At 46.8% G+C, this 25,727-nt stretch overlaps 17 protein-coding genes across 17 annotated transcripts; 7 read left to right on the top strand and 10 right to left on the bottom strand.

The window, feature by feature from the left end:
* Positions 1-47: 47 nt before the first annotated feature.
* Positions 48-4,076, top strand: KUCA_T00001851001 (uncharacterized protein; the record flags this gene model as incomplete). The annotated part of the gene is made up of 1 exon (XM_022604073.1): positions 48-4,076. The coding sequence occupies one exon, from the start codon at positions 48-50 to the stop codon at positions 4,074-4,076; it is 4,029 nt and encodes a 1,342-aa protein (XP_022457891.1).
* Positions 4,077-4,307: 231 nt separating this feature from the next.
* On the bottom strand, positions 4,308-4,760 carry KUCA_T00001850001 (uncharacterized protein; the record flags this gene model as incomplete). Its single annotated transcript, XM_022604072.1, has 1 exon — positions 4,308-4,760. One exon carries the CDS (start codon positions 4,758-4,760, stop codon positions 4,308-4,310), a length of 453 nt encoding a protein of 150 aa, XP_022457890.1.
* A 413-nt stretch (positions 4,761-5,173) lies between these two features.
* On the top strand, positions 5,174-6,661 carry KUCA_T00001849001 (uncharacterized protein; the record flags this gene model as incomplete). Its single annotated transcript, XM_022604071.1, has 1 exon — positions 5,174-6,661. One exon carries the CDS (start codon positions 5,174-5,176, stop codon positions 6,659-6,661), a length of 1,488 nt encoding a protein of 495 aa, XP_022457889.1.
* Positions 6,662-6,826: 165 nt separating this feature from the next.
* On the bottom strand, positions 6,827-7,330 carry KUCA_T00001848001 (uncharacterized protein; the record flags this gene model as incomplete). The annotated part of the gene is made up of 1 exon (XM_022604070.1): positions 6,827-7,330. The coding sequence occupies one exon, from the start codon at positions 7,328-7,330 to the stop codon at positions 6,827-6,829; it is 504 nt and encodes a 167-aa protein (XP_022457888.1).
* Positions 7,331-7,578: 248 nt separating this feature from the next.
* KUCA_T00001847001 (uncharacterized protein) lies at positions 7,579-7,787 on the top strand (the record flags this gene model as incomplete). The annotated part of the gene is made up of 2 exons (XM_022604069.1): positions 7,579-7,609; positions 7,705-7,787. The coding sequence occupies 2 exons, from the start codon at positions 7,579-7,581 to the stop codon at positions 7,785-7,787; spliced, it is 114 nt and encodes a 37-aa protein (XP_022457887.1).
* A 25-nt stretch (positions 7,788-7,812) lies between these two features.
* KUCA_T00001846001 (uncharacterized protein) lies at positions 7,813-8,961 on the top strand (the record flags this gene model as incomplete). The annotated part of the gene is made up of 1 exon (XM_022604068.1): positions 7,813-8,961. The coding sequence occupies one exon, from the start codon at positions 7,813-7,815 to the stop codon at positions 8,959-8,961; it is 1,149 nt and encodes a 382-aa protein (XP_022457886.1).
* A 118-nt stretch (positions 8,962-9,079) lies between these two features.
* KUCA_T00001845001 (uncharacterized protein) lies at positions 9,080-9,688 on the bottom strand (the record flags this gene model as incomplete). Its single annotated transcript, XM_022604067.1, has 1 exon — positions 9,080-9,688. The coding sequence occupies one exon, from the start codon at positions 9,686-9,688 to the stop codon at positions 9,080-9,082; it is 609 nt and encodes a 202-aa protein (XP_022457885.1).
* A 241-nt stretch (positions 9,689-9,929) lies between these two features.
* On the top strand, positions 9,930-10,337 carry KUCA_T00001844001 (uncharacterized protein; the record flags this gene model as incomplete). Its single annotated transcript, XM_022604066.1, has 1 exon — positions 9,930-10,337. One exon carries the CDS (start codon positions 9,930-9,932, stop codon positions 10,335-10,337), a length of 408 nt encoding a protein of 135 aa, XP_022457884.1.
* Positions 10,338-10,646: 309 nt separating this feature from the next.
* KUCA_T00001843001 (uncharacterized protein) lies at positions 10,647-11,144 on the bottom strand (the record flags this gene model as incomplete). Its single annotated transcript, XM_022604065.1, has 2 exons — positions 10,647-11,073; positions 11,134-11,144. 2 exons carry the CDS (start codon positions 11,142-11,144, stop codon positions 10,647-10,649), a joined length of 438 nt encoding a protein of 145 aa, XP_022457883.1.
* Positions 11,145-11,533: 389 nt separating this feature from the next.
* Positions 11,534-12,361, top strand: KUCA_T00001842001 (uncharacterized protein; the record flags this gene model as incomplete). Its single annotated transcript, XM_022604064.1, has 1 exon — positions 11,534-12,361. The coding sequence occupies one exon, from the start codon at positions 11,534-11,536 to the stop codon at positions 12,359-12,361; it is 828 nt and encodes a 275-aa protein (XP_022457882.1).
* Positions 12,362-12,648: 287 nt separating this feature from the next.
* On the bottom strand, positions 12,649-13,644 carry KUCA_T00001841001 (uncharacterized protein; the record flags this gene model as incomplete). Its single annotated transcript, XM_022604062.1, has 1 exon — positions 12,649-13,644. The coding sequence occupies one exon, from the start codon at positions 13,642-13,644 to the stop codon at positions 12,649-12,651; it is 996 nt and encodes a 331-aa protein (XP_022457881.1).
* Positions 13,645-14,454: 810 nt separating this feature from the next.
* Positions 14,455-15,288, bottom strand: KUCA_T00001840001 (uncharacterized protein; the record flags this gene model as incomplete). The annotated part of the gene is made up of 1 exon (XM_022604061.1): positions 14,455-15,288. One exon carries the CDS (start codon positions 15,286-15,288, stop codon positions 14,455-14,457), a length of 834 nt encoding a protein of 277 aa, XP_022457880.1.
* Positions 15,289-15,694: 406 nt separating this feature from the next.
* Positions 15,695-19,186, top strand: KUCA_T00001839001 (uncharacterized protein; the record flags this gene model as incomplete). The annotated part of the gene is made up of 1 exon (XM_022604060.1): positions 15,695-19,186. One exon carries the CDS (start codon positions 15,695-15,697, stop codon positions 19,184-19,186), a length of 3,492 nt encoding a protein of 1,163 aa, XP_022457879.1.
* Positions 19,187-19,855: 669 nt separating this feature from the next.
* On the bottom strand, positions 19,856-21,541 carry KUCA_T00001838001 (uncharacterized protein; the record flags this gene model as incomplete). The annotated part of the gene is made up of 1 exon (XM_022604059.1): positions 19,856-21,541. One exon carries the CDS (start codon positions 21,539-21,541, stop codon positions 19,856-19,858), a length of 1,686 nt encoding a protein of 561 aa, XP_022457878.1.
* Positions 21,542-21,937: 396 nt separating this feature from the next.
* KUCA_T00001837001 (uncharacterized protein) lies at positions 21,938-22,300 on the bottom strand (the record flags this gene model as incomplete). Its single annotated transcript, XM_022604058.1, has 1 exon — positions 21,938-22,300. The coding sequence occupies one exon, from the start codon at positions 22,298-22,300 to the stop codon at positions 21,938-21,940; it is 363 nt and encodes a 120-aa protein (XP_022457877.1).
* A 306-nt stretch (positions 22,301-22,606) lies between these two features.
* On the bottom strand, positions 22,607-23,605 carry KUCA_T00001836001 (uncharacterized protein; the record flags this gene model as incomplete). The annotated part of the gene is made up of 1 exon (XM_022604057.1): positions 22,607-23,605. One exon carries the CDS (start codon positions 23,603-23,605, stop codon positions 22,607-22,609), a length of 999 nt encoding a protein of 332 aa, XP_022457876.1.
* Positions 23,606-23,903: 298 nt separating this feature from the next.
* Positions 23,904-24,884, bottom strand: KUCA_T00001835001 (uncharacterized protein; the record flags this gene model as incomplete). The annotated part of the gene is made up of 1 exon (XM_022604056.1): positions 23,904-24,884. One exon carries the CDS (start codon positions 24,882-24,884, stop codon positions 23,904-23,906), a length of 981 nt encoding a protein of 326 aa, XP_022457875.1.
* Between the last annotated feature and the right edge of the window lie 843 nt (positions 24,885-25,727).

The raw sequence follows: 25,727 nt of genomic DNA, 5'->3' as shown, positions 1-25,727 counted from the left end.
TTCTCGTTTTGCGCATTAACTAGCATCTGCATGGCCTTTCATGAATCATGGCCCCTCCATCTTCCGACACACCAAATGCCCAGAAGGAGTCCTCGGACCAATCAGTGGGGTTTGGCATCTTCAAGTCATTAACACGGTCTTTAAGATCTGGGAGGAGCAACCGAACACTGCCGGTCAGTGTTAATCCGACCATTGTTGGTGGAGATGCTACCCAATCCAAGCTGCTGGAGTCTCTGAAAAACCCCAAGCTATCGGACTCAAACAAGGTTTCTCACATTCGCGATCTGGACCAAAACCTCAAAACATTCACCATATCATCTGTGCCTGAGATTTGGTACCAGCTAAAGTCATTTTTGAATGACGGTTCCAGTGAAGTGCGGCGTCAGGCACTTCATCTGCTGAATACATGTGTATCGCTAAGTGATCACGCAGTGCCGACAAAACTGTCATATTATGATGACATTATCAATACATGCAAGGTTGATATGACTAAAATGGAACTTGACGATGATTTGGGGTTATTCCTGGATGTTCTGGTCCACTTGACAAGAGAGGGCCAGGACGTGTACGAGCTGTGGGTGTATTCTAAAAGACCGCTCGGCAAACTGTTGGTAGAGATGCTCACGATAATCCAACAGAAGCTTCAGGACTCGAAGCCACAACCACAAGAACTGAATGGAACTATAACCAAGCTGGTGGACTTCTTGGCTAGTATTTTGGAGTTCAATTACAACATCTTAGAGGAGGAAGAGGTGCTCAGAGTGCTACCGCTAGTTCTGAAAATCGCCAATAGTACAATCGAAAGAACCACTTTGGCCTCTGCACTTGGCTTTGTTGATGCACTGGTTTTATATGGGACACTCCCCATGGAGAGTTTGTATGATGTGATGGAGATATTATCTGGAGCATGCACCGTGAGCAAGTCTTCTGGCTTGGAATTCGACAAAATCGCGTGGAACATACTGGGAGACCTTTCAAAGACAACGAATCCATCACTGGTGGTGTATCAACTGTGTCAGGTGTTAGAAACTGCTAGTGGAATTGGAATATTGACTGGAGCTATCAGGATCCTAGCCAAGATGACGGAGATGGATGTGGTTCAAGCGATGTTCACTTTTGCGCCAAAAATGATGGACTCACTAACGATCGCACTTTCCAGAAACCCCAAGCTGAATGATGAGATAATGAATTTCCTGAAATTGCTGTTTGAGAGCGAGAAATACCGTCTCATGGTGTCTTTAGATTTCATGTTGGATGACCGATCCAAGATCTGGAAGTTGCTCAAAGAGGTCCAAAAACACGAGGGAAATCGGGAAATTGTTGATCCACTTTTGAAATCCTTGCAGAAGCTTTTTTTAGAGAAAGAGACAGAGGGATTGTCGCTTCAACCACTGGTGGAATTCTTCAATCAACAGTCAAAATTGAACCCACAAAATGCCAAATTCGTCCTTGAAACTTACCGAAAAGACTTGAGCTGCTTGACCATCAACACTCAGTGGTATGAAAATTGCGATTTTCTGCTCTCCAGATACACCCAGAGGGTGTTTGGGGCTGATATTCGTCGTCAATGCCTTGAAACCGTAGTTGAAGGTTTGACTGCATCATTGTCACTGGGGCCGGACCTCGAACAGCAAAGAGTTATTGATCTTTTTATGAGCCACTGGGATGTCATATTTGATGATGGAGATACTATCATGGAAATGGGAAAGATTGTACTGGTTGATCTATGGGTAGCTCTCGACGAAGACATCTTTAACGAGGCCATAAAGGCCGTATTTGAACGGTTGCCAACATCACAATACTCCGTCGAGCTCGCCAAGCTCTTGATAGAAACCATGCTACACTTGAGTATTTCTGCGACCACACGTTCCAAGATGAAGATGTTTATTTGTGGATTCTTGCGGACGCTCGACCATGCATTGACCACCTCGCACTGGCAGTTGTACCTGACGGTATCCAGATTAATGGTTAGACTGAGGATAAACGAGAGAGCTCTTTATTTCACAAATCCACAGGATCTTGAGGGATTGAGTGACACTATGGGTCGGCTCGTCCTGAATAGACCATTGGAAACAGCCGTGGATTGGAGCTACCCGGAAGAACTCTCGTACATCCCCGAAAAATACCTGGATAATCCGGAATCTGTTGTGGAGACTCTGAATTTTTCCGAAGAGATAAGAAGCTGGTTTCACATAGTTAACAGTGTGTTCTCCAAGTTCTATGATTGGGAGGTGTATTCGTTCACATGGTGCCATTTTTGTCCGCAATTGGCCAATATCGATCTGTTTCTTGAGTGCAAAGAAGAGATTGCGGAGCTCATGAAGACCTCTTGTGATAACCTGCAACTCAAATTCCCCGCAGAGTTGAAGCTTCCTCCGCACATACAGAGGTCGAATGTTCAGGTTGCTGTGGTCAGGACATTTTCAGCTCTGATTGGCTACCGCTCGTATTTCAGCAGACATGAAGAGGACATGATCATTGGGTCAATGATTTCGGGACTGAACTCATGGGAGAAAACAGGAATCCCATGTATCAATTTTCTCACCATTGCATGTTACGAATTTCCATTGTCAGTTAAAAAGTATCTGGCAATGATCCTAACCAATCTTCAAATCCGAATCTCAAGTTCATTCGCGAGTCCTCACATTCTTGAGTTTCTCAATTCGCTATCGCAAACGCCTGATCTGATTTTGGACTTCACGCTTGACGAGTTCAAAAGGGTATTTGCCATTGCCTTCAAATATATCCAGTACTCTCACGATTCGAACTCAAAGGTTCGGAAACGGGCTTCAGTGGACTTTGGTAGTTTTTCCGAGGCTACTGATCACGTTCCTTCTACCAGCACCACCGAGATGACAACCGAGCTATCGCAATATCTCTCCAGTCTCTCATATGGAGTCATCTGTAAATGGTTTTTGAAACTTGGACTGGACCAGCGCCGGTCGTTGGCAGGTTTCATAGTGCGGAATCTGATTCTTTCGTCTCCGTCGACAGCATTGGACGACCAGACTCTGGCATACATTGACCTCATTTCCAAGTCTACTTTTTCCGAGTTCGATTTCAAAGCGAGCAAGATTGAACGGGTTGAATCCCCAGATGTTGACACCAAACGTTGGATCCATGGACTTGGAATTCTAACAATCAAAACCAACCGTTATACAGGTGCAAGTTGGATCTCAATGAGACGGCCAACGGGATCTGTTCAATTCAAAGTTGATCTGGTCAGAGACAGGGAATCACACACGGTGTTTTCGCCCAACTTTTTGCTGCTACAGCTGGTTGTTCCAATGACATCAAAGCTTGCAACAAAGCCTGTCCCTCTGGTATCAGATGTGGCTACACTAAGGAGCATCGGAAACTTCGACCGCATACCAGTAGTAGATTTCTACAAGGTGGGTGTCATTTATGCTGGTTTGGGCCAACGTGATGAGACGCAGATGCTGGCCAATCGGAGTGGATCTAAGAGATACCATTCCTTCTTGAATGGACTCGGAGATGTGGTGAGACTAAAGGGTTACACTTTCCCTTCTGGGGGACTCGATACTGAGAACGATGACGACGGAGAATTTGCATTGGCATATTCTGCTCCAGCTGTCCAGATGATATATCACACGACTACAATGATGCCAAATGACGACCAAGACCCTTTTTTTAACCGGAAAAAGCGCCATGTGGGCAACGATTTCGTTTGCGTGTATTACAACGATTCTGGTGCTCCATTGTCGGAGCTAGGTTTGCTTAAGACTCAATTCAACTTCATCAACATCGTGGTGGAGCCTTGCGGACAAGACCATTACCGTGTCAAGCTTTACAGACGTCATGGACTTCCACCGTTATTTGCGGTCTCGCATTTCAAAATCGTGAGTGCTGAGAAACTTCCCACATTGGTTACCCATTTCGCCATTCTGGCCAGCGAGTTTGCCCATGTCTGGAATGCCAGGGGAGAGTATGTTTCCAACTGGAGCCACCGTGTGCGTCAGATACGCAATATTATGCTCAAGAACTCCGTTCCGGAGCCAGATCTTGCACCGGAGGGAGTTCTCGACAGTCTTGAGTTCGATTCTATCACAGGTTGAGCCGCATGAGCCGCACAATAGTGCACTACTCAACCCTCCAGCTGTGGGATACGGGATATAAGAAAATTTTCCGCGTCCTGTTTAGAAAGGCTATACGGCTATACGGCTCCGCGGAATTCAGGATTTTTTTGCCAGTTGCAGGTTGCAACGGAGACATCATTAAAGTATGGTATCTGTTCACGATAAGACAGAAGTACAGGTTCTGATTCGTCGGACACCTGGTTGTATCTCTTAGTTTACTGCGCAGAAGCTAATCATGTGTAGGTGCCAATCAGACCTTAATAAAGTGTTAAGGTGCCAATCAGTTGGAGATTGTGATTTTGCACTAAAATGTGCTCTTAGTGCTTGAGTTATCGGGGTGTGTGCTGGCCAAAGTAGCAACGCTTCTGCGTAGAATACAACCCAGATCCGTGAGCATCTCAAGTTTCTTTCAATGTGGACCCGCATCGCATCTTCGAGTTGGGAACGTTGCATCTTCCATTTGGCTGATAATGGGCTAATAATGGGGTTGCAAAGTATCTTATTATACTCGAGATTGAACATTGTTATTCCAACCAAAAAACATGAAGAGATCCCACAAGAACTAGTAAGACCCGCTAAAAAACTCAAGGGACAGAATGTGTCAGATAGACGTCGGCAGACGTGGGCACACGACCTAACGCCCAATAGCAAATAAGCTTTCATTGAGCAGCACCCTCGATGGACCCTACCAAAGCCGTTAGATGCCATCCCGTTTAATGACAAAGCACCCAGACTCGCCCTGACTCATGTAAATAGCAATTCTAAATGTTGTTAGACTATCTACAACAACCCCAGCCTAAAAACAGGCATACCCAGAGATTGCGGCCGGTGTGGCCTACCCGCTGTCCCATTTAAGCGACGATCTTGGGTCACCGTGATAATGGGACAGTCTGCAGGACCCAGTTACATTTTGCAACTCTGCAAAGATACGCCTTGATAAGGCCTTGATTGGAGCCGAGCTTTGCAGAGAACAATTGAAAATATCCTCCTTCTATATATAAGCATCACCGTTCGATGTGCTGAGCTTCTCCACCTTTTTCAACCCCAAGCCTCTCTTAAGCCTCTATCAAGTCCAAATGTCGTCTGAAGAAAAGCGCTCGCCTGCTGCCAGCAGCAACGAAGAGATCCAAGAGGAGTTCCACTCTGATGTGCCAGCCAGATGGTACGACAAACGCCTGGTACCCTTTCTACCGGCTTATTCCACCGCTACTGTCCAGATCGTGATGGTATCATTCGTGTGTTTCATGTGTCCCGGTATGTTCAATGCACTTTCAGGATTGGGTGGTGCAGGTCTATCTGACCCTACACTTTCAGACAACGCCAACGTCGCGTTGTACTGTACCTTTGCCACATTGGGATTTTTTTCAGGAACCATCTGTAATTGGATTGGTGTTCCGGCTACACTTGCCTTTGGTGGCTCAGGATATGCCATCTACGTGGCTTCCCTTTTCTGCTACCATTACACTGAGAACAGCGGCTTTGTTCTTTTCGCTGGTGCATGGTTGGGAATCACTGCGGCATGTTTGTGGGGTGCCCAGGGAACCATTCTGATGTCTTATCCTGATGAGAAGATGAAGGGAAGAATGTTTGGTATGTTCTGGACGATTTTCAACTTGGGAGGTGTTATTGGTTCGTGTATCCCACTGGCCCAGAATATTCACAGCAAGGGCTCTTCTGTGAACGTTGGGACCTACGCTGCGTTCCTCGCCTTGACCATTATTGGAGCCATTCTTGCGTTTTTCCTGTTGCCAGTCAGAGCCGTCAAGCGTTCGGATGGCTCCCGTATCATTGCGCAGAAGTACCCAAGTTTAAAGACCGAGCTGTTGGAACTGCTCCACATCCTCGTCAAGGAGCCCTGGATCATGTTGTTGTTCCCAATGTTCTTTTCTTCGAATTGGTTCAATTCATACCAGATGTCCGACTTCAACGCTGGTAGGTTCAACATTCGTACCAGATCCCTCAATTCTCTGCTCTACTGGTTTATGCAGATGGTTGGATCTACGTGTATCGGATTTATTCTTGATTTGCCATACTTCTCCAGAAAGGTGAGAGCCAGATACGGCTGGGGAATCGTGTTCTGCATTACCATGTTGATCTGGGGTCTTGGATACCTCTTTGAGCGCACTTACACCCGCACCAGTGTCCTCGACATGACTCCAATTGACTTTAAGGACGGTGCCTACATTGGCCCAATGTTCCTGTACATGTTCTACGGGTTCTATGATGCCGTGTGGCAGACCTTCTCTTACTGGACTATGGGTGCTTTGACTAACAGCTCGCGTAAAGCTGCTGTCTATGCTGGTTTCTACAAGGGAATGCAGAGTGCCGGTGCCGCCATTGCGTGGAGATTGGATTCGCTTAATAAGCCTTACCGTACTATGTGGGCCTCTTCGTGGGGTATTCTATGTGGTTCGCTGGTGTTTGCCATTCCTGTCATCTTCTTCCGCATCAAAGAGACCACCGACCTGGAGTCTGATCTCTTGGAGTCGGATGAGACCCTCGCCGACATCAAGCCCATCACCTCTGCTGTTTCCAGCTCGCATCTCGGTCTGGCCAATGCCTAAGCCATTGTGTTCGAGACTTTTTTAACTAGTTTTTTTGAGAAATTGCACTGATGTAATGCCACAGGTAGATCAGATTGTAGATGGAATTTGTTTTAACGATAGCTTGTCGATCGAACCGGTCAATAGGACAAGTCCAGGGCTTTAGATAGACTGAACTTAGCAGTTTCAAGCAATCACGCGTCGCCTCGCAAGAAGCTCGATCCGCAGCTTGTGAGACTCATTGAGATGCCGCACCTTGAACGCGTCTCCCCACTTCAGAACGTGCGAGAAAGGAGGAACAACATACTTACCCGGAACAACAAGACCTGGATCCAATATACAACAATCGTGGATGATACTCCCGTTTCCAAGAACACATCCTTCGCCAACGATCACTCGCGATCCGATGGCAGCGCTGGCTATCTTGCAATTTTCTCCGATGAGCACGTAAGAGCCCACCGCGCTCGGATGAACACCTGAAGTGGACACAGGAGGCTTCAACTCTACCCCACGTCCAAGAATGCAGTATTTCCCAATCACTATTGTGGGAGAACCATCTGGTATGGCCTCGTGCGCGTCAATAACACATTCCTCCACCAGGGTGTTCCCCTGTATCTGGATATTGGAGGACCCTTTTATGCGGCTTCCCCGATGGATCCGATTGTTTGACTGTGTCGTGATGTAGTCCATTGTGAAACGGAGCGATCATGCGAAACTGACACTTCTGACCTGCCAGAATGGTCTAGTTAGTTCTGCATCTGGGGAAACGTTATGAGCCATGGACCCGCATATTTGCGTGCGTACACCAATTATGTGCGTTAAAGATCGACACGTTCCGAGACTTGCATCTAATTTTCGTAAGGCTTCGTTGTCTTTTACAGCAGCAATTTCTCTTGAGTTAACCATTTTTTGTTTGTTTTTAATTATCTGCATCTGAAATGTCATCTAAGTTGTTTCGTGTCAACGGAGGTATGTAATTTTTACGGTGCCTGCATGATTGTAGCCTCCAAAGAGGCTATTTTCTTCAAAATTCAGGTTACTAACGTCTAAAAAAAGGTTACCAGAACTACGACTGGGGAAAGCTTGGTTCTACTTCATCCGTGGCCCAGTTTGCCAAGCATGCGGACCCAAGCATTTCTGTCGATGAATCCAAGCCTTACGCTGAGCTATGGATGGGAACCCATCCTTCTGTCCCTTCTATCAACCCAGACACGGGCAAGAGCTTGCGTGAAATCATCTCTGCGGACCCAGAGGCACTTCTAGGTGATAAGATCATTGAGAAGTTCGGTTCCAAGGAAGAACTGCCGTTTTTGTTCAAAGTGCTTTCCATCCGCAAGGTGCTGTCAATCCAGGCACATCCAGATAAGACCTTGGGTGCGAAATTGCATGCTTCAGACCCAAAGAATTACCCAGACGCAAATCACAAGCCTGAGATGGCAGTTGCCGTGACCGACTTTGAGGCGTTTTGCGGATTCAAGCCACTCAAGGAGATTGAGCATTTGCTTGCGACGATCCCAGAGTTCCATGCCTTGATCGGTGACGAAATCTCCAAGAAGTTCTCAGAGGGAATTAAGCCCGATGCTGTACTTGGTTCTGCCGACGATGTCGCAAACCGTAAGTTGCTGCAACTGGTTTTCGGCAAGTTGATGAACACTGACGATGCTACCATTGCGAAATCCACGGATTCACTGGTTGCACGCACCAAGTCGGAACCTGAGCTGTTTGGCGATGTTCTTGCTGACCTTATCCAGCGTATGGATGCCCAATTTCCTCACGATGTTGGTCTTTTCTGCGGATGTATCATGCTCAACCACTGCACTCTTAAAGCAGGAGAGGCTATCTTTTTGCAGGCAAAGGACCCACACGCTTACATCAGCGGAGACATCATGGAGTGTATGGCTGCCTCCGACAATGTGATTCGTGCTGGTTTCACCCCCAAGTTCAAGGATGTGGAGGTGCTTGTGGACTGTCTGACTTACTCCTATGACGATGTCGAGAAGCAGAAAATGCAGGCTCCAGGCTTTTCCAGATCTCACGGAGATGGAGACTCCAAGCTCTACGACCCACCAATCGCCGAGTTTGCCGTTTTGCAAACCACCTTTGACGATTCCAAGGGAACTAGGTGGTTCGATGCTTTTGAAGGTCCTTCAGTTCTGATCACTACGGAGGGTAAGGGTTTCATCCAGATTAAGGGCGATGAAGCCACTAGATTACCAGCCGAGGCTGGTTACACCTTCTTCATTGCGCCAGGTGCCGAGATTGAGCTAATTTCTGAGAGTGACGACAAGTTCACCACCTACCGTGCCTTTGTCGAGGCTTAATTGGTAAGCTTACCATCTCTACAATCTCTACAATCTCAAAGCCCACATCTGTGCTGCCACATATTTATTAGTATTTTTCATGATTATAGAATCTCTTACCCATTTCATCTTCGTGCCGTTACTGTTGAGCCTTCTTCCACTTGAAGATGCGCTTTTTCAGTTCACCTTTGCTATGCTGGAATGGATTCAGCTTCTTATCCCACATCATTTTATCGTAATCGTCTCCATGCTTGGCCACTAAGGCCGCTATCCATTCAGTTTCGCGTTCACTCTGGTGTCTCTCCTTCTTGTGGCTTATCTTAGAGAGAGCCTCCAGCTGTTTCACCACCTCGGTCTTCTCCTCCGCCGAGCTTTCAATTCCATCTCCTTCCATCTCACCGTAGACGACTTTCAATACATTTCCTTCCTCATCCCGCACGATTTTCGCACGGCCCTTTGGAATTCTGGCAGGATCATCTGTGTCTTCGTCTTCAGGCAGCTGTTCTTGCTTCTTGTCAGCCAACTTGTCATTAAAAACAAGCTCCTTTTCCACACCTCCTGTTGACTTGCCCAGCCTCACTTTGAGGCCAAGTCGCGCGTAATTCTGGCTCAGCGTCAAATTCTTGTCCCAGTTGGCAGCAATGATCGGGTTCGACGAAATGTTGAACTCACGCTGCTTGTCTTTCCGCTTCCTCGTGGCCTTTTTCACCGAGGAGCGGTTCATTTTTCTCTTTCTAACGGAAACCATTTTTGGATGTGCTGTGCTATGAAGTTATGTGGTTGGTTCCAAGTCTGATGGAGATCTCTCATATGAAAAGTTTCAAAAAAATTCCTTCCTCATCGACGTGTGTATCCCAATCTGAGATGGGCGTGCTCCAACCAACATATGATTCTGATAGCACACGACGCCAAATGCACTCCGCAATTTAATCATATCCCCTGACGTTTTCTCGTATTACCCACCAGTTTGACTCAAAGTTCCCCAAAAGATGTCAGAAAGTGACGGAATTCAAGAGGAATTAAGTGATAACAAGCCTAATGAGATTGACCCCCGGAGTGTGTTTGTGGGGAGCGTGGACTATGGCTCTAAGCCCGACGAGCTAAAGGAGGTGTTTGCGGCGTGCGGCGAGGTGACTAGGGTGACGATTTTGTCTGATCCGCGTACGGGAAGACCCAGAGGTTATGCGTATGTGGAATTCAAGTCTCAGGAAGGTACTCAGGCAGCATTGAAGCTAAATGGAACTTTATTTCGTGATCGTGAACTGCGCGTTGTCCCAAAGAGAGCGAATGTGCCTGGCCTGGGCAGAAACCGTGGAAGATTCAAACGTGGAAGGGGCAGGATCCCCATGAATCCACACCCGAAAACCAAGATTCCAGTTGCCGAGACGGTGGAGTAATAATTGGAGGCTGTAAAGGTAAGGATTTGGTCACACCCTTGGCCTTGACCTGAGCCCCATCCAAACCATACATCCCTACTGAGATTACGCTTTGATGGAATTTTTGTGATGAGTTATGATACTACGATTTACCTTTGTGCTGGTTCCTTGCTTAATTAATACGAGCACAGCTCGTGTTTCTGTGAAGGGGGTCTCCTATTGTAATGAAGACTTGTAGAATGGAATAGCCTGATGTTCTCTATATGACACGAGCACTGACTTGAGCTCAATTGGCACTGTATTTCCCGAGAAATCGACTCTTTATGCATTTCAGAACACCCACACTAGGAAAAACAAGAAACACACCACTGCAAAAAAGACCAACCAGTTTCTCCAACCAATCCCAGACGATTTCGCCATGGTCATCATCCTTCCAAACGTCGATTTCAACCGCAGCCTTGCGGTATCCAAATTAGAGTTCAAATTTGATATGTCCAGATTCGATTTACGGATTTCATCCCCCATCCGATTACCCAAGTCTTTAAGCATCACCAGTTTGTCACTCATTGAACTATACTCATCCTCATTCTGCGATTCGAGGTGCGATAACATCGATGCATTGTAGTCCTTAGCAGATGGATTCCCGTATGGGGAGGCAGGCCGCTCTTCAGCGAACTGCTGCGGCTGGGCCTGAGCATCCTGTGTTGTGAAGAGCGACGTCCGTAGATCCCGCTGATACGCCTTTGACGAAAATCGACTGCAACAAAAAATTAGCAAAAACGAACTTCAGAACTGGATTGTGTGCCTCTTAACTTACCTAGAACTCATTGCTGGTGTGTAGATCTGTTTGAGCTTGGTGAAAGAAGACAGGTGGAGGAATATTATGATTTGGCGGTTTGTAGCCCCGTTGCATAGAAACGAGTGAGAACTGTGCCAGGCAAGAACAGGATGATCAGGTGAATTGGAAGGAAATGACGCAAAATAATGCTACATTATGGGTTAGAAGTGTGTATTCAGGTCAACCGAGATCATAAATCCACAGAAATATTTTCATATCAGAGAGAGACACCAATACATTAGCCCTCTGGAATATTGAAGTGCATCAACCAAATAGTAAATTACATAATCTTCAGAAAGCGCATTATATCTGACTTGATTTGTAAGGCGAACGATCTCAACCACTTCTTCCTTGATCTTCAAACTTGTTTCTGTACAGTATGGAAAAAAGGCCGAAAAGCTTAGAAACGGTTAAACACGTTATTCTCGTGCTCAGCGGAAAAGGAGGCGTGGGAAAGTCTTCTGTGACTACTCAACTAGCACTCACTCTGAGCTCACAAGGGTATCGGGTTGGAGTTCTGGATATAGATCTCACCGGTCCCTCTATCCCCCGGATGTTTGGCTTGGAAGACTCTAAAGTGCACCAGAGTCATAGTGGCTGGGTCCCAGTGCAATACGATGCTAGTGGCAATCTGCAGGTGATGTCGCTTGGCTTCCTGCTAAACGACCGTGGAAACAGTGTGGTTTGGAGAGGACCCAAGAAGACTGCAATGGTCAAACAGTTTCTCGCTGATGTGCACTGGGGAAACCTTGATTACCTGCTTATTGACACGCCGCCTGGGACTTCTGACGAACACATAGCCATTGCTGAAGAGCTACGGCACATGAACAATGTTGATGGGGCAGTTATCGTTACTACACCACAGCTAGTTTCGGTAGCGGATGTCAGAAAAGAAATCAGTTTTTGCGAGAAGGTGAACTTCAAGATCTTGGGGATTGTCGAGAATATGAGCGGTTTCGTCTGCCCGCATTGTGCCGAGTGCACCAATATCTTTAGTTCTGGAGGAGGTGCGGCTCTGGCCGAACAGTTGAAACTGCCCTATCTGGGAAACGTTCCCATTGACCCGACCTTTAACGAATTGGTGGAGAACCAGATAGAGCTGAGGAAGGAAACATCCCAAACTTTGGTGGATTTGTACAAGAAGTGCAATTTGTATGTGATATTTGAGAGGATTACGAACGAGATCATCACCAAGTCATCAGCCTAATAACGACATAACTCGACAAAACATCTAAACGCAATGAAACGCTGACCATAATCCGGATAAACTTAAAGAAAACAACCAAGAAACCTGGATACACTGTATAAACTAAATAACCATAACCGTAACACCATAATGAGCCGAAACAGGCAGGGCACCATGCAAAGCAGAAGAGAAGAGGAGGGAGAAGCAATGTTGAAATTTTGTGGAGAATGTGAAAAATACTCGTCGTAGCTAGTACTGCTCTCATTCGTTTTATTGGTCGAATCTCTGACCCTTCTCGCTTCTATTTTTCACTTCATGTTCCTCTTCAGCTTTAGCGAATCACGCTTTCGCTGCGAAGTAGCATTATAAAGTGGATCAACCTCGATGTCACTCACATCTAGCCTCCTGTGAGCTGGATGATGCTTGAAGTTGAACTGACTTTCTTGGAAGGGACTCTGCAAAGCTTGCTTGCGTTCAAAGGTGAACTCATCATCCGCATCCGTGGACGAAGGCGGAGTGTACTGGTAATCCTGCGCGTATTGTGGGAATTGCGCAAACTGTGAAAAGCTCTGTTTGCGAGGCAATGGCATGGCTGAACTGCGCGCCTGGATGTTCTGAGGAACGCTTTCAACCAGCGAATCGGTACTGGAGCCACGGGTCAAACTGAAGGTGGGGTTGTAGTGCAGCCAAGATGGTTTGTGAGCAGTCGAGCCTGATGGTTGTGAAGTCTGACTAAGACGTTGTTGGGGAGCAGAACTTACGCCGGTTGCTGAGTTCTGTCTTGTCAATCCAGAGTCGTCGTGGCACAGTTCAAAAAGCCTCTTCCTGATGATCATCAGCGTCTGGTTCTGGGGCGGCAGCGAGTCTTGCTGGGCATCTATGCGGATTCCGTGCTTGGTCAGGTAGTGATACACTTCTTTAGAAACTTTGTGGGCAATTCCCGACGGGGGAAAGCGAGGGTTGAACGGAGTGATGTCCGGCCTGGTAGAGTATGATTGGTATGTCTGGAGAATGAGTTCGTCAAACTGGCGATCGTAGTTGATGTGGATATCCTGTAGCGACATGGAACTGGCAAAACTCGCCACCGAACCGAACGAATTGCACTTAGAAACAGCTGTGGATGTTGGTGTTACCATCTCCATATCGTCATCTGAATTGCACGAATATACCGAGCCCGAGCGTAGTGACGGCGTGCTCGGATGCATCTGGTCTATCGGGGTGACGAACCCGGACGCCGGGCTCTTGGTTCCGACCAAACTGGTCGGGTTCAGGTTCAAGTGGAGGTTGGGCCTCATGGTTCTCATAGCTCAGCGTAGTAGACGGGCAAATAGCTCAAATTCAGCAACAACAGCAACAAAAAGATGGAACAACCGGGAAGCAGAACAAGACACTTCATCTGCTGTAAAGGGGTGGTTTTCACGACGCGTTCAAAGGTCGTGCAAATACAAAAAGACGCGTGCGCATTGGGCCATTTTCTGAAAAGGGAAGGAAGCAAAGAAAAAAGGAGCCAAATAAGCGAGCGATACAAAGTTTCGGTGTCAATAATGTGTATGCGGTGGCAAATGAGCGAATAGGGTAATTGCAGAGGAGTATTGTGGTTCTATGGCACAGACATATTTTGTGGAGTGCGCTATCTAGTGCAGAATCCGTTTACGCGCATTTCAATAGTGAAAGATTCCTATCAGACCCATGTAAACTCCTACTGGTCTATGCGCACTTATGTACTTCTAGAATTAATCTACCACATAAACTTTTAACGGTGTTTTCCGTATAGCCTGATTACTTGATATGCTTTCATTATTACCTTTTGCTGGTATGTATGGGGTAACTTTATCTTACTTGCGGTATTCTTTGAGTGCAATGCTTCGAGATTGTATCCATACGATGTTTTTCCTAGGGTACTTTGATTGGCTCAAATTATGCGATTTAGAAATTTCCAATTGGTATTTTCCAATTGAGATTAATCTCGTGGTATTGTTCTCTTGGCATTATCATTCTCTAAATATTCTCCTATCAAGACGCACTGATCGATACAGTCCAAATAACTTGTCCAAATCCCGTCTGCACTTTGGTGATTTTCTCCACCCAATCAAGCTGCTCACTTATATAACATTTCACAATTTCTCCCCAGCCACCTCTTCTTTACTCTCTTGCTTTTTCTCCTCTTTCTCGCCATCCCAAAAGCTAGCACCAATGATATCAATGTGCCGTTCAACAATGGGCCTCTTCTTCATCTTCTTTTCTTGCCTTTCCTGTTGCCTCTTTGACTTGTCCCTCTGACCATCGGCATCCTCGAAGATCGGTCCGCGAATCAGTACCGTGCCCTTCTTGTAAAGCGCAGGCTCGTTGTTGTAGTTGATCCCGAACCGTTGAAATAAGATCTCGTTCTTGTCAGCTGCAAGTGTTCCTATGAGCTCGTTTTCAGCCTCCTTCGGCGTCATACCACCTTCCACAAGACTCCAGAATGTGGTGTTGTAGAGGTTGTTGATGTGACAATCCACTTGTCTCCATGCAAAGTAATCACGAACAGTTGGCTCTGAAGGATACACCACAGCTCGAGCATCAAACGTTGGCAATCGGTCCTCTTCCAACGGCTGCTTCATATACTGAGGCCAGTAGAACTGGTAGTAAGCAGTAAAGGTGGAAGCGAACGTTGTGATGAGTTTCGCTTCACGACGTTCAAACAGTCCACATCCTTTTCGCAGTAGGAACGAATACTCATCGCTATCCCCATACGCCAAAGAAATATCAGGCATCTGGTCCATAAGTTTTTGAGCTGTGCGATTCATCAGCTCCAGGGCCCCGAGATCGTTAGGTTTGGCAAACGAGTATTTCGCACTCAATTTGTGGAACCCTCGGCCATCCACACGTATGACGATGTGTGTTTCGGGAAGAAGAAAGTTCTCGCGCTCAAAGAGCTTGACATATTCAAATCTCGAGTTGGCCATCAAATGTCAATATGTCCTAGAAGCCAGAAGCACTCGTTTTTGCTCTCTTGCTAAACAATTCCGTAGCTTTTACAGACGCTCTTGTGCGGCTCTGTGTCTGCTCACCACGAGTTCTCAGAATAAAGCCCCTGCAAAGTTGAAATCACTTGAGTAATCTGATATAAACACCCAAGCTGTAACCACCACAATCAAACGTTGCCAAATATTCTCTAGCCTGTGCAGTCTCCAGCTGAAGCAAGAGATACTGCCTCTGCTGGCACAAGGCGAGGATTTTGCAAGACAAGACAAGGGCGTGTACCTACGAACACAGTAGCCACACGACCCCCGATGGGCCTGAAATTTTTTTTTCTAATTTTTCAATCTTAAACCACTATAGAGCCTCGTACAATCGCCACAAAATATTAAGATGAAGGCTTCTTTTAGGACTCTCGAGAGAGAGGGGCGCTTCAAGAACCCCCCTCTTGACGAATCTGCGTATCCGATGCTGAAGGATGCCGTGGCACCTCATGTGGGATCGTTCGATGCTTTGACAGAGGGCCCCAACGGAGGCCTGTTGAATCTCGCTGTTAAAGACATCGGGAAACGCACTGTTTTCGATAGCAATGATGTGGATAGACTCGGAAATAAGCTTCAGATATGGTGTGAAGCCGTTGAGATCTCCAAACCAGCTCTTTCATCACGGGACACTGCGGCCACTGACAAGCGGGTGTTCCCAGCTGAGTGCAGAGAGGCCCACTCTACCTACCGCGCAAGACTCAGTTTGAAGATCTGCTGGCGTGTGAATGATGGTGAGGTAGTGAGCGAAGTTAGAGACGCTGGTATGCTGCCAGTGATGGTGAAATCAAACAGATGCCATCTCCAGACCATGTCCCCCCATGAACTGGTAGCCCACAGAGAGGAGTCCGACGAACTCGGTGGATACTTCATTGTTAACGGTATAGAGAAGTTGATCCGTATGCTGATTGTTCAGAGAAGATCCCATCCAATGGCCATCATCAGACCATCGTTTGCAAACCGTGGTGCTTCATACACCAAATACGGTATCCAGATCAGATGTGTGAGACCAGACCAAACGTCTCAGACCAATGTGTTGCATTACCTGAACGACGGAAACGTCACTTTCAGATTCTCATGGAGAAAAAATGAGTTCTTGATCCCCGTGATGATGATCCTGAAGGCTTTGGTTGAAACCAGCGACCGTGAGATCTTTGACGGAATCGTTGGTTCTGATACCAAGAACTCGTTCTTGACCGATCGTCTGGAACTGTTGCTGCGCACATACAAGAAGTACAACCTCAATTCACAAAAGGAGACCCTTGCATATCTTGGAGACAAGTTCCGGGTTGTTTTTGATGGAACCCCAGACGTTTCGGATATTGAGATCGGAAAAGAGGTTCTTCGCAGAATTGTCCTTGTGCACTTGCCCGACAATAAAGACAAATTCCGCATGCTACTGTTTATGATCCGCAAGCTATACTCGCTGGTGGCTGGAGATTGTTCGCCCGATAATCCAGATGCCACCCAGCACCAAGAAGTCTTGCTTGGTGGGTTCCTGTATGGTATGATCATCAAAGAGAGAATCGAGGATTATCTGAGATCGTTCGAGTTGAGAATCCGCATGGAGATCAACCGTCGTAATCCCGTCAACTTTCAGGATCGCAAGTACATGTCATTGATATTCTCTCGCATGAACGAGAACATTGGCCAGAAATTAACGAGTTTTCTGTCCACTGGTAACCTGGTTTCGCAATCCGGACTGGATCTCCAACAGGTTTCCGGATACACGGTTGTTGCTGAAAAAATTAATTTCCACCGTTTCATCTCGCATTTCCGGATGGTGCATCGTGGTTCTTTCTTTGCACAGCTCAAGACCACCACTGTTCGTAAACTGCTTCCTGAGTCATGGGGATTTTTATGTCCCGTCCACACTCCAGATGGATCGCCATGTGGTTTATTAAACCATCTCGCTCACAAATGCCGGATTGCAACCCAAGATTCAGATGTGTCGAAGGTTCCGGAATTGGTCTCTCGACTAGGTGCATTTCCTTCGCATGCGTTTGCTGCAGGTCCCAACATGTGCTGCATCCAGCTGGACGGCCGCGTCATTGGCTGGTGTTCTCACGAACAGGGAAAAATAATTGCAGACACTTTGAGGTTTTGGAAAGTCGAGGGCCAGCATGGTCTTCCACTTGATTTGGAGATTGGTTACGTTCCTCCTTCCAATAATGGTCAATACCCTGGTCTGTACATCTTTGGAGGCCGTTCGCGCATGATGAGACCCACCAAATATCTGCCCCTGGACAAGGAGGATATTCTTGGGCCTTTCGAACAGGTGTACATGAATGTTGCAGTTGTTCCCTCGGAGATTGAGTCGAATGTCCACTCTCATGTGGAGTTTTCGCCCACTAACATTCTGTCCATCCTGGCCAACTTGACTCCATTCTCGGACTTCAACCAATCGCCTAGAAACATGTACCAATGCCAGATGGGTAAGCAGACCATGGGAACTCCAGGTGTTGCGCTGGTGCATAGATCTGACAACAAACTGTATCGTCTGCAGAGTGGCCAGACCCCAATCGTCAAGGCCAACCTCTACGATGACTACGGAATGGACAATTTCCCCAACGGAACCAATGCGGTTGTAGCCGTCATCTCGTATACCGGTTATGATATGGACGATGCCATGATCATCAACAAGTCTGCGGACGAGAGAGGGTTTGGATACGGAACCGTCTATAAGGTAGAGAAGTTGGACCTCTCTACCATGAGACGGAGAGGTGACCCTATCACGCATCACGTGGGTTTTGGTTCTGACGAATGGCCAGAGAGCTGGAGAGAGAAGTTGGATGACGATGGATTGCCTGTGATTGGTGCTCATGTTGAGGAGGGAGACCCAATTCTGGCCTATTACGACGATACTGAGGGAAGGACCAAGATCAAGACCTACCACAGCTCCGAGCCGGCTTATATCGAAGAGGTGAAACTGATTGACGATGAAGTATCCTCTGTTCGTGAAGTTCAATCTGTCACCATCAAATACAGAATCCCAAGACAGCCGATGATTGGTGACAAATTCTCTTCGAGACACGGACAGAAGGGTGTTTGTTCGCGTAAATGGCCCACAATCGATATGCCATTCACTGAGTCTGGAATGCAGCCAGATGTCATCATCAACCCCCACGCCTTCCCATCCCGTATGACCATTGGAATGTTTGTGGAGTCGCTTGCCGGAAAGGCCGGTGCCCTCCACGGAATTGCCCAGGACTCTACTCCTTGGAAGTTCAGTGAAGACGATACTCCTGCTGACTTCTTTGGTGAGCAGCTAAAATCTGCAGGGTACAACTACCACGGTAACGAGCCAATGTACTCTGGAGCTACAGGAGAAGAACTCCGTGCTGATATCTACATCGGTGTGGTTTACTACCAGAGATTGCGTCACATGGTGAACGACAAGTTCCAGGTCCGTTCCACCGGTCCTGTTAACAGCTTGACCATGCAGCCAGTCAAGGGTCGTAAGAGAAACGGTGGTATTCGTGTTGGTGAGATGGAACGTGATGCCCTGATTGGTCATGGAACGGCATTCTTACTCCAGGATAGATTGCTCAACTGCTCCGATTACACACAGACATCCATCTGTCGCAGCTGTGGTTCTTTGCTGTCTACACAACAATCTGTTCCCCGTATTGGTCACACTTCATCGGTCCGTTGTCGTCGTTGTGCCCAGAGCGTCGACACCATCACAGCTTCCGATGTGGAGGCATGGGAAGATGGTCAAGGAAACAAGTTCATTGGTGGAGAGGATACTACCACTGTTGCCATTCCATTCGTTCTCAAGTATCTTGACTCCGAGCTGGCCGCTATGGGAGTGAGGTTGAAATACAATGTGACGCCTAATTGAAGAGGAAAGTAACAAGACATGTACATTCATAGTTAAGAATTTAGAAGAGTTCACAAACGTTAGATTTGGATGAGGGCGTAGTGAAGGGATTGGGGCTTGTCGTGGGTTTAATTCGAAGGGATCTCTGAGCCGCACGCATATGTGCATGTTGTCCTGCACCCTCAAGAGCCACTGCATAACACATATCAACGAGAACTGAGGTTGCGATATCCAACAGTTCTATTGATTTTTTGGTAATATATGAGAAATATTATATATCTCCTAGGCCTCAAGAATCGAATTCATATAAAGCACCTTCATTGACAAAGTATCTCTTCATATGAAGATGCATGAATTAGTTCGTTCTGCTACACGTTCGTCAAGTTCAACAGAGGGGAGCGGAGATGATTAAAAAAACAAAATGCAACCAGAGATACTACAACTAAGCTCACCGAGAGTGCATGCAAAGCAACACGAGAACAGCTTAAATGCACCGACAGATCACACGGAATATTGGGAACACTCTAGGATCATGTTCTAACAGCAGCGGGAGAACAATTACCTCGCCACCTTATAGATATCTCAAGGTTAAAGCACGAGAAAAAACAGCGACAAAACAAGGAAGAAAAATGCGAATACGCCGACAAAATACCAGAAATCGTTGCAAACCAGGAACATTCCACAGCAGGACTAAACACTATCAACTTGAACAGAATAAGGCTCCTTCCCTTCATCATTACTACCTTCACCGGCGGATGAAAAGCGAGCGCTAATGATATCCTCTTCAATAAATGGAGCAACCAATCCATTACCTGGTGTAGGGAAAAAATAGTTCAGGGTACACGAGACCGCAAACGAGATGGCCGTGCCCACGATAAACGTTAGATTGTACAGTCTGGACCAGCCTGATGCAATGGAGTAGGGACCAGCGGCTGCAATAAGGCCTGGCATTAAAAATGCAGTACCTAAAGCTGCCGATACGAAACCGCGCCAGTTGAAACCCCCACGCCAATTTCCCTCCTCACCGAGCCAGTAAATACTGTCGTGTGTTCTGTAGAGATCACAGACGCGAAGCTTCATCTTTCTGGCAACAAAAAAGTCCGCCAGCATAACCCCTGTCATTGGAGCTACGAAGATACCAAAACCTGACAAAACTGTGAGGAACTTGGCTGCCGTGGCTAGCAATTGCCATGGTTGACACAGAATGCCAATTGCAGCCATCAGATACCCACCCCTGCGAATGTTGATATACTTGGGGCACAATCCAGAAAGATCCATTCCGGTGGAAACAGAGTTCAGAACAACAGAAATGGTCATTTGAGCAGTGACCAGACCAATAGAAGCAAAGAAACAGCCAGCTCTGGCGCCGGGTGAGCTGTGGTAGTGTTGCTGAATTCTGGGAATGAGCTGAATAGGATTCCAAACAAGCTCATCAAAGACTGTATACGATGCGGATGTAACTATAACCCCAATTATCGCAGTCACGATGATGGTCATGGGCGCAGCAATCATCTGGGACAATGTGGGGGCATACCGGGTTTTAGCGTAACGGGTCCAATCAGATTGGCCCAAACACCCAGCTCCCCACGAACCAATTAGCGCGGTTATACCAAACATGACTCCCCAGCCAACAGAACCAGTCGTGGTTGCTTTTGAGTGAAACAAAGGCCCTGCTCCACCTGCAACACTGACAGCCCATCCCAGCAGTCCAAAGCAGGTGCCCACGAAGAAAACGAACGAAACGTAGAAAGGAATCTGCATTCTCTCTGGTGGAATAGTCAAAAAGTAGCAGAAGAAGATACCCCAGATACACAGACCAATGAAATCGTTCTTAGCAAGGTGGGAGCTCCCGCTGAACTCATTCGCCAGACTGCCATCGATGAAGCCTGGGATGATAGCTCCAATCAGGTTACGAGTAGCCTGCCCACCCCAATAAGCCTGCATTCCAAACCACATACATGCAATAAACGACCGGATAACGACAGGAATATAAGAACCGTAAAATCCATACGAATACCTCGAGGAAACGGTAAATCCGATCTGGTACATCTCACCCATCCAGCCACACGAAATTGCCAGAAGACCTGTCAGCAAACTGCCCACCACCACACACGCAATTGCCTGTTTGGCATTGAGGCCATAAGAAAGCATAGTACTTCCAATGGTCCAGGCACTGACACAGGCACCAGATACCGTCCAATAACCGAAATACGACATCGTGGTGTAAGTCCTTCTCTCCTTCGGGATTGGGATCAAATCACGGTTACACCATTGGTCTACCTTGTAATTCCTTCCTTCATCACTTGGAACTTCTAGACGTTCAGCCCAACTAAGGTTTTCTGGATTGCGAATAATATCAACCAACCAGACCTTCATTGTGTAAGACGTTGAGTAATAGAGATTAGGACGCGAGTGAACAGAGGTCAAGTGGAAGAGTTCGTCGCTCTTGGTGTGGCCTCAGGCTCGTAGTTTCTCGAGCCTGAAATATCCACGTGGATCCGCAGCGCAACTGAAAGGCCTTTTAAACGTTTCCTGAGACCCTCTGCCGGCTTCGAAATGTCAGCGCTCCAAGGTTCGCCTTATCGGCCAAAGACTGAAAAAGAGTTGCAGGGTAGATGCCCACCCGTCCCAAAGAGGTAGGGAAAAGGAGGTGGGCGCCTTGGTGGGCGGCGCTATCAGCCGTGTTGCGATATGTGTGATTACAGTAATTTCTCCTAATATAATCTCTGATAGGCGGGCTTGAAGGATAGAAGACTGGATACCGGTTTGACATCAGAGCGCATGCTGGAAATGGTGATTTGGTGGCGGACCCACAAAAAGTAATGCATCAGAGGTGCGGAGTTTGATCGGGGAGTGGGAGGAACATGGAGAGAGATAGGAGATTACTCGGTGCTGGTAGATACGAGAAACAAAAGATCTCAAAATCAGAGAACTTGGAAAGGAATGCGATTCTCTAATAGTTGGGTGATTCCGTCTAGTTGGTTTTGTAAGGTGAAGAAGGTCTTCATAAGCTGGCATCAGGTGGGACAGCACAATTACTGTTTTCGGCTGCCAATTTTTTTTGTCCAAGAGATCATCTGTCAGTTGACGACATTTAATCTGGTAGTATTCTGAGACTGTTCTGAGCATCTTCATAGCTTATTGAGTGCCTTGTTGTGCAGGTTATGGTCCGCATTATTGCCAACAGAATAGTAGAGGTGGTGCATATGCACCGTAAGTTCTGCATACAGAAGGAGCTTCAGACTTCAAGTTCTCCAAGCACATAATAACTTCTCTTGTCAATTTGCTGAACCAGATCCAAGTCTCTTCTTCTACCACCATGCCTACAGAATGTTCCCAACAAGCAATGTTTGAAACTATATATAATTACAGTTAAAGAATTCCGCTGGGTGTGCGAGTTCCCGTATCTCATACTTGAGTTTCGTATCTCTCTCATCTTAATTAATAAGTTGCATTCAACCTCTTGAAAATGTAATCTCTCGTAGTGATTGGCTCGTATCTTTTTGGATTTTCTTCAGACCACGAGCCCGGCAAAGCATCGATCTCGCAATCCCAGTTCGTGACTATGAAATACGGAATGGAGTAACGAGGCTGAGAAACTCCATCGGAAGACTCCAGGGTAGGACCGCGTACCCGATGAAGAGTAGACTTGAGAACGTCGTTGGACCATCTCATGAGAAAATCACCAATGTTGATCACAAGCGTGTCTTCAATATAAGGAGCGGGATGGAACAGCCCAGGAACATGTGGATCCTCAACCTCGAGACCTCCGCATTCGTCCTGCATCACCATGGTCATCGTGCCAAAATCTGAATGGGCTCCTATGCGGAAGGCGTCCATATTTCTGAGGGCTTTGTCGTCAGTCGCTGGATAGTGCAACAGCCGCACTTGATTGTTCTTCTCAGTGTGATAAGCATCGAAGAAAGACTCGTCTAGCCCCATGCCTAAAGCAATGGCTCTCAGAACTCTCATTGCTACCTCATGATTCTCATTGTGATAGCGACACAAGAACTCTCTGAACCCTGGAATTGCCTTCTCATCAGGCCAAATATTCCAATAGTCCTCAAACTCAGCACCCATATCGAACGATTCCTTTACATCAGGAACTTTGCGAATCTCCTTCAAAATTTCCTCATCAAATTCCATTTGCGAGACCTTCTCTTTGCCAATGCCAGAGTATCCACGATGGTGCCATCCGTTTGGGGGATGAGGGCATTTCATCTTCTCCTCCATTGGAAGGGCGAAGAAGCGTTTGCTCCAGGCAAAACATTCCTCTTGAAGACCCTTGGGAATTCCATGATTTTTCAGGTAAACAAACCCGACCGTCTTCATGGCGTTGAAAATTTCATCTCCAACAGCTTTGCGGTGGGTGCTATCCTTTGAGTAATAGGGAGAAAAGTCAATTATCGGTACTACTCCGGCAGTCTCTCCTACAGCCATGATCTGGGTGAGGCAGATGTAGGAGTAATTGCACTAGTTGAAGCCAACAAATTTTATTAGTTTGACAGGGGCTTTGTGAAAGTTCTTAAACAAATTCTATCATACATTATAGAGCAGAAAAATTTGTAGAATCGTTCCACCATCAAGTTTTCTGATGGGGTTTGACCCTCCACTTTTTTGGGGGGTGATAAGACACGGCCCACCTTAGGTGATGATGTGCCCACCTTTTTCAAGTAGATAGGCGATAGGCAGGTCCAGAGATAAGAAATGATTTCCGTCCAAATTTATTTACCGGAAATTACACAAGCAAGTCTCTGAGAGTCTGAGCCAGTCTCTGAGCCGCTAAAATCATCTGCTCGTCGGAGGCTGCGGCATAAGTGGCTCTGAACCCAGCATGCTTCAGCATTGAAGATGGAGGAACGATAAACCATTGGCCCTTGGCCAGAAGAACGTTATTTTCCACGGCCTTTTCAAAGGCACGTGCCTCAAAGTCAGCTGCAAACTCCTCATCAGTCAAACCAGCTGGTCTTGGAAATGCAGCCAAATTGACATCAATCCAAAGGAACATTCCACTGTTAGGGCGATTCCATGAGCAAAGATCCTTGGGTAAGTACTTGTCAAATGCAGCCATTAGAGCATCACGACGACGGGTATACTCGAGGCGTATTTTTTCAAGCCATTGGAGGTATCCATCATGGGTCCAGCGTGAAAGAATCGAGTAGAGAATCAACTGAGAGAAACCTGAAGCAGACTGGATGTTCACCTCATTGTGTCTGATAATTCTTTCCACAAAAGTTTTGTTACTGGTGATACTTCCAGTTCTTGATCCAGGAACCATCACCTTTGAAAACGAATCAAAACGGATAACTCTTCCGTCGGTGTCCAGGCTCAACAGACTGGGAATGAGACCCTTCAGTAGATTAGATGCAGAAAACTCTCCGTCAGGGCCCTTGGCACTTGGTTCACCCAATTGAAGGAAATAGTAAGGGTCATCTTCAATGATGATAATGTCATACTTCTGACAAACGGCATAAAAAGACTTTCTGCGTTCAAGAGACATGGTCACCCCAGTGGGGTTTTGCCCGGTGGGCATGGTGTAGATGCACTTGGGGAGCTTTCCTTCCCATTTCTCCAACACAGAAGCCAATTCTTCCACTACAATTCCTCCGTGATCAATACGAACCGGAAACGCTGAAAGCTTCATAGGCTTCAAAGTCTCCATAGCAGTTGGATATGATCTGTCTTCGATCAGGACCACATCACCTGGATCACACAGCATTCTCAAAGCAGTGTCAAGAGCTTGAGTAGCTCCAGCACAGATGGTAACGTCCCAATCGGTATAAGCTGGGCTGTGAACAATTTGAATATGTTGCTTTGTCCAATCAACCAAATACTTGTTTCCTACGGCACTGGGGTACTGCAACGCCTCGTAGAGTGTAGAGTTGGGGTCTTCGCCTAAACTTGCAGTGGCCGTTTCTTCAAAGCCACTCTCCACGGTGGGATATTCGTATGAAACCCCTTTGTAGGGAAAGACCGAACTATGGGGGAGACCACCTCCAAGTGAGACAATTCCCTCATTGGTAAGGAATTTTCCAAGGTACTTGAGGGCGGAAGGCTATGCGGGTGTTAGTAGCAGGAACGATGTGATGAAGACAGGGACCAAGATTGGACAGATTGGGACAGCTTGGGCGCTTTTGGTAGCGTTAAGGTAATTGGCCGAAACTCAGCAATATCATACCAATGAGGTGAACAACTCATGGAAACTCTCCAATCACTCTCCCAACAGTACAGGGCACCTTGGTTCTGAAAAACCGATCTTCTAGACTGTCTTTTTCTTGACAAAAAACCACTTACAGACCGGGTCTTGGACTCTTCGGATATGTATTCTGTCCACTCTTTCATTTATGGTAATTTCTCAATTCTATACTCTATAAGGTTCCTTAACAGAATTTTAAAGATTTTCAGCAGTGTTGTACAGCCTTTCAACACCCGAATTTTTCACGGATACCCTCAGACCCTCGGCCCCGGTGCAGGATCTCGGCCACCCACCTCGACGCAGTGTGCCCACCCGATTTGCATGTCTTATCAGCTCGGCTTATCTATACCTTGATTTGATCTTACT

The sequence above is a fragment of the Kuraishia capsulata genome, genomic scaffold (genome assembly GCF_000576695.1).
Source record: "Kuraishia capsulata CBS 1993 genomic scaffold, Kuraishia_capsulata_scaffold_2, whole genome shotgun sequence".
In the NCBI taxonomy this organism is placed as follows: Eukaryota; Fungi; Ascomycota; class Pichiomycetes; order Pichiales; family Pichiaceae; genus Kuraishia; species Kuraishia capsulata.
Note: the sequence above shows the minus strand (reverse complement) of the source record. Positions and strands in the feature narration are given on the sequence as shown.